The 6,617-nt window shown below is 42.2% G+C and overlaps 1 protein-coding gene across 1 annotated transcript; it reads right to left on the bottom strand.

Moving 5' to 3' along the window:
• Positions 1-687: 687 nt before the first annotated feature.
• Positions 688-4,836, bottom strand: LOC148037355 (uncharacterized). Its single transcript, XM_087676260.1, has 3 exons — positions 4,246-4,836; positions 3,810-4,083; positions 688-2,105 (listed from the first exon to the last, which is right to left on the bottom strand). Exons 1-3 carry the CDS (start codon positions 4,579-4,581, stop codon positions 1,111-1,113), a joined length of 1,605 nt encoding a protein of 534 aa, XP_087532386.1. The 5' UTR covers positions 4,582-4,836; the 3' UTR covers positions 688-1,110.
• Positions 4,837-6,617: the final 1,781 nt, after the last annotated feature.

Below are 6,617 nucleotides of genomic sequence, written 5' to 3'. Positions count from 1 at the left end.
TACATTGTTTTGTTTTCAGTATCCAATCTTCGAAATAATCTTTCTTTGTTTTCCCTAAGCATACAATTTGATGTTGATGGGGGGGAAAAAAACCAGAGCTCTCTGGTTTTTTTTCATACCTCTGTTTTGCGCGTCTATCAGCGTGTCTAAATTGCAGGATACATGCGTATCTATTCTCGTCAAAAACTTGCACACGTGTGTAGAGATTCACAATATGAATATATTCACTTTCTTATAAATTTGATTATATATTTACGTAGCGCGTCAATACGCGCGTCTACATGCACGTGTAACTCTGACTATAAGCGCGCTTTTAGACGCGATATTGTAGACGCAGTAGTAGACGCGGTAATAAACGCGCCCGACATTTTTATCACAGTTCAAATATTGCGTCTACAAGCACGTCTATGGAGCCTTTTTGTTGTAGTGATTGTTTGGTCTCATGAATAGACCCATTTTAAGAGATACATATGGAAACATCAAAGTAATAATTATACAAGTAAAATACATCAAAGAAGATGAACAAAATTTTATCTAGCTTTTCCATTGCTATACAAGTTAAAAGTTTCTTCAAAAATGCCTTAAATTTGAGGGCTTTTGAAAAGTCGTGTTTTATGTTTTTCTTTATTTTGTTTGCAAAATCTAAACAAATATTCTTAAGAGAAGGGAGCAACTATACTTGCATATTGTTTGCTCATGTAATATTTGGTTGTTTGAAAAATAGAATTTGCAAGAAATCTAGAAAAATATTTTCCTCGGTGAAGGATGCATTGCTTATCCATTACGTTTCACCTATACTGTTTCTTGTGACTATTGTTTTAGTCAAGGTGAGACATTTGTTGAATTCACTAAATAGAAAATTGGCTTGCAACTAAATGGTAGCACAATGAGGTCAAAGTACAAAATGGTAGGATATCAAGGTCTACCAAGTCTACAAGCCCAATGAAGGGTCAATTAAACATTAAACATGATCAACCGAGGTAACTCCTAAGGACCTGATTGTGAAGGATATGATGATGGACTTTGTATAGGATTTGATTAAGGATTTTGGCAAAAACGGCTGCATTGACCGCAACGGTTAGCTGTGTACAGAACTGGGATGTTATTTTTCTATTGGGCTGCAATGAAGGTATTGTTGCAGTGACGAGGGAATGGATCGGGTTGCGTCAGAGCTCGAGAATAGGGATGGGTCAACAACACATTACGATCGCTGATACTGTTGGTGTTATATTGGTGGTGGTTAGCTGGCCCGGCAGGCTGCACATTTTGCAAGGCGAGGGCGAGCGCTCCTGCGACCTTTCTTGATGACTTCCTGCTACTAGGGCCACTAGGGCTGGGAGCGGTTGAGGCGAACTGCAGCATGTTCGTGTTAACGAGGCGACGCCTGCAACGGAGCTCTGCGTTCATGGCTTGACTGTCACGGATCAGAATCCGATCATCTGTCGTAGGAAGGTGCGCTGCACGGGTCGCGGTATTACAGGCAGTTTTCATGCGTGGTGGCAAGGACGGTTGAGGCGCTGCTGCAATACGGTGGTGCGATGATGCAGGGGCATATTGAATATTGAGAGGCGTATCAAAATTCAGATGAGCCGTAGATGCGGTTGCAGCCGCGTCTGGTTGGACGGACAGCAAATCAGATTGCCGGAGCGACGGCGACGGCGAGGTGCTAGTGCGTCGGTGATAGGAAGGGGAGAGCCACTTGGCTAGCATGAAGGAGAGAGACCTCCAGGGGGGCACGAGCATGCCCTGGGCCTCTAGAGACGCCCGGGCCGCCCGTACCATCACGCGCACCAGCCTCTGCAGCGCCTCCGCCCCGCCCACAAACAGCTCCGGCACCGCCTGCAGCAGCTCCCCGTACCCCTCGCATGGCCGCGCCACCCTGAACTGGTCTCGCATGCCCACCTCTATTATCACCCTTCCCTTCTTCATCGTTCGCTTCATCATCTTATCGGCATTCTTACCATCGGCGCGCCTCTCTGTTAATTCATCATTACTGCTGCTGCTGCCACCACCATCACTCCTCGACCCGCTTCGCCCCCCATCAAACCCCGCCCTTGACTCATCCAGCTCATCCTCGACCAGGACATCCACGTACTCATGTTCATCTGCACCAGCAGTACACCCTCCATTTCAGTTACTGATCAAATCGAAAAGAAGTTCAATGCGAATCCCACAATCACATCATACGCTCATACAACATGTATATATACATATATAGACATACATGCTACATATATACAACAAATTTCAAACATGTTAGTATATAGAGATAAACGATACATACATGGACAAACTTTATAAATGAGCCAAAGGGGTCTTGGGGTAGTAGTTTGAGTGTGGGTTGAGTTGGAGGGGGGTGTGAGTTCAAAACTAGCACCCTTCATCCCCAACGATACAATATATATTCACATGAAACTTCAAATCTGATCTTATGTATAAATCCCTCTTTCTTGGGGCCATACAATATCATGAGTTCTCCACATTCATAAATATGAGAAGGATTGCATAAGCAAAACTTGTAATTCCCACCTTAGTTTTGGGAGATCTATGCTCTTGTTCTTGCAATAATATTATGAGGTTGACACTTGTACATGCAAAGAACTTGTCAAAGCCACCCCAAACCTAGCATATTTTCAATGATGATGTTAAGCACCCAAGCACACTCGTACATGAGCCTCCTCATAAATGGGATTGATGATTAATGGCCACATGCAAATCTAGATAACACTTGACCCATAGCTCAAACCAACAACATTGGGCTATGGAGAGGAGAGAAATAGGGAAACTTGATATGCTAGGCAATGAGAGATATGTACGAGATTTTTTTTTGAATGGGGAAAAACATTTCAATGAAAAAAATTGAGAGCTGTAATACAGTGCTATCTTTGACAGTTTTTGTACTAAAACCCTTCAAACATTGATGGTTTCCTCATCTCTTAAATGTGGTCTTAGATGTAAATTTCAAAATTTAAAGAGTGATCTTAGATGTAAATTTCAAAATTTAAAGGTGAGATTATAGTAAACTTATGTTTTTTGTAGCAATGATGCAAAGCAAGATCAAATATCTAAATGACATTGTCACATAAGCTTTGACATGCAATTAATGTAGCACCCTTATTTTTTAGGGTACCAAATGTACTCTAAGTTCCTCGCTTTTGAAGGTAGAAATTACAACTATGTTTGACTTGTGTAAGTCAACTCTACGCATGTCCTAGTCCTAAGCAAAATGCTAGAACTAGAATAAACATGTTAATTTTATTGGAAAGGGTAAGAGGGGTTTCTCATAGGTCCTTTTTGAAATAGGCACAATGCACAGAGCCATCTCCTCTCCATGCAAGGAGCGGAAGGGAAGTTAAATTTTAGTCACCATCAAAATGATCTTTTCTTTAGCCTGCCCACGTCCAAATATGTAGATTTGTTGGCTATAGGATGTGGCAATTTTAAACAATCAGCCTAGTTATGTAACTTTTGCCTACAAAACACATAAAACAAGAATGTATGTCAAGGATCTTTGCTTCTTTTTTTTTTTGGCTCCTATGCGTTTTGAAAAGGGCTAATGAGAAGTCTCTCTAAGTATCTACAACACATGCTATTGAAACATCAAAGTTCCCTTGCAATAAAGATGACTACTACTTTTAAGATAGAGTTTCCCAAGCCAACAATCAGTGGTAGGCGCGAGTGACTTCCCTGAATCCCACATCCCTCAAGGCACATTATAAATCTATTCACACAAATTTTAGTTTTTCTTAATTTAAAAAAAGAGTTCCCCACATTAGAAAATGAAATTGCAGTTACACGAAGTCACCCACCTAGTGGTAGTCCGTTAACTGCCCCTCCCCTTTGGCAGCTGGGCTTAATAGTCTTGCAAATGCTTGCTTTGTACCCCAACTTCTTTAAGCGCTTGACAAGGAGAAGCCTGATCTTGTGATCACTGCTTATATCGCTCCGCCGCATCAAATTGTGTTCGTAGCGACAATTAGAGGGAGTACCGAAGGAAGCAGTCGGTTCATCAAGGGCTCTGACGACGTGCTCCCGCAGCTGCTTTGTGGACGCGTCGCCTGATTTGAGAATGGATTCTATCTCCTGCAGTAGTGTAGATAATGTTCCCACGCAATACATAACGTTGTCAAATTCAATCCAACGATCATATCATCCGCAAGTAAGGTCGCATCTTATACATCGCTGATCTACCTAGCTAGCACATTTCCTGATATCGTCCTAAGGAGCTGAGTTACTGGTAATTACCTTGATGGCCCTCTTGTAAGGAAACATGGCCGCCTCTGTAGTACCTTCAACCCGGCCTGATACCAGGTTGTTATACGCATCTGCATCACCCTCGTTCCCCTCCATGTATTCTTCCACCATAGCTCTTAAGCACATGGAACTCGGCTCGTTAATACTAGGTGATGATCCTACTGCACGATCGCTAAGGTCCTGACCATGGCCGCAATAATCTGTACCCGAGGAATGATCAGTTGCAGCACAGCAATTTCTACATCCTGCAGGCTGGTGCAGTAGCTGTGTGCGGCGGTGAGAATGAGTATCATGGCCAGCTAAGAGAAATTGTGATGATGGAAACATGACTTGGAGTGGTCCAATCAAAGGGATGTGTGACCGGGTTAACTGGGAAGACTTATCATGCGAGTGTAAGCTGCATCCATCCGAGTGTGGGTTTGCCAAATTAGCTACATGGTCAGGTATGATCAAAGTTATAAGGGAAGAGGTGAGAGAGAGAGAGTGTGTGTGTGTGTGTTGCCAGAGTCTAGAGACGTGTAAGAGAGCTGATCTAGAGAATGATCAGTTGGGAGCGTGCCCTGTGCTATAAGTTGTAAGAGGGGCTTGGATATGGCACGCACATGGTACTATTAAGAGAGACGGGAGAAAGGAAACAAGCAGGAGAGCGACTCTTTTGTGCTAAGGATAAGTGAGAGCGTCAGCAGGAGAGACGATGGTGGGACACGTAGGTGAGGCCCATGTGACGGGATGTGTGGATGACGGGTGGCAGAAAAAGACAATCATGTCCCGTCTCCCAAATCTCCCGAGTCCCCCCCGCCCCCCCTCTCTCTCTCTCGGGCCGGCCTTATGGCATCTTAGGAAAAACAAATAGTCATCGGTTGAATCGTGCACGGGAAAACGCGCGGGAAAGCGTGAAACATACATGTTTTACTCTCGGCACACTGCTCAGTGCTGTCCAACATGAGAGTGCATAGTGCTCCGCTAGGCTCTTAGTGGAACAACTTATACGTTTTTCACCCATCAAGGGTACGAGCTTTGTGCATAGGCGAATGATATTACCACTTGAAAGTGGAGGTAGTTCATGGTGAAGATGTAGGACTATATGGGTTCCAAGGATTGCACTAATACAAGACATTGGGTTTTCATGTCGACAAGGGGCATGCTATTGCATTGCATTTGTAGGCACCTTTACAATGCCATATAAAACCTTATATAAAGAACTGCACTAGAAAGTAAGCACACGTGCACTTATAATCATGTTGGGATCTACATCATCATGGCATGTACAAGGATGCGAGTATAGATGCACAGTTCACTGTTAGCATAAACATGGGTATGTCTTGATTGATGTCCATCCTTCCTAGCCAAAATACCTACTAGAGTTTCAATATCGTTATTTAAAGCTAGATGTGTACTACTTAATTAAACTCTTCATTGACATCAACCCTACCTTAAACAATACCAATGTTTAAACTCATAGACAGAGTTGACACAAAGGAGGTGGCATTTTACAAACTTTTTAAGATGTATATAGGATTCGATGTCATTCTCAATAAGATCAACCCTTGTCAAACTAGCTACTTCAATGTCCATACCGATATTTAACCTACAAATAGATCGACCTTACTACGAGTGTTGTTATATGCTCATCATGATCATTATCACCAATGGCATGATCATCCTCGTGTGTGATGGCATTATCATATATATGTCCTACAAGATGATCATCCTCTTCTCTCAAACCACGATCATTATAATCTTCAGTACCACAATTATCATCCACTCCATGTTTGTAAATGTACCACGACAGCAATAACAACAGGAGGTGGGGAGGTATGGTCGGAGAGAGGGGTTGTGCATCATCTTAGGCATAGTGGACATAGAACTTATTTGGAGGATTTTGTAAGTTTTCTTTTGGTTATGTTCACTTTCTTATTTGGTATACTACTTGTACTAATAATGTTACATTATTTTTCTTGTAGCACTTGATCACAAACTGCGATTCCACAAGCTTGGAGACTTAGTATATGGAGAGGCATGGTCTCACTTCTCTCATCAATAGATTATATGCGTGTGATGATCTCCTAAGTCATGCCTCTTTCCTACTTTTAGTTTCTATTTTTTTGTGATGTATTATGTAATGTAGATTAATCTTTGTTTGTTTAATATTGTAGAGTCTATTCGACATTCCATTGCGTCATGACGAGCTCTTAGACAGTGAGGAGTTGTAGCACTCACTTGGATTCATGAATTGTGCATCCCTTTGTATTTTGGCCCTATGGTCCATGCAAGCTCTTTCTATGTAGGCTTCCTTCAATATATTTTCCTTCAATATATTTCTAGTCCTTTGTATAGACTTGCATTTTGCAATATTTATTGAT

The sequence above is a fragment of the Lygodium microphyllum genome, chromosome 4, assembly GCF_053477565.2.
Source record: "Lygodium microphyllum isolate KBCC chromosome 4, Lygodium_microphyllum_v1.1.10, whole genome shotgun sequence".
Lineage (NCBI taxonomy): Eukaryota > Viridiplantae > Streptophyta > Polypodiopsida > Schizaeales > Lygodiaceae > Lygodium > Lygodium microphyllum.
Note: the sequence above shows the minus strand (reverse complement) of the source record. Positions and strands in the feature narration are given on the sequence as shown.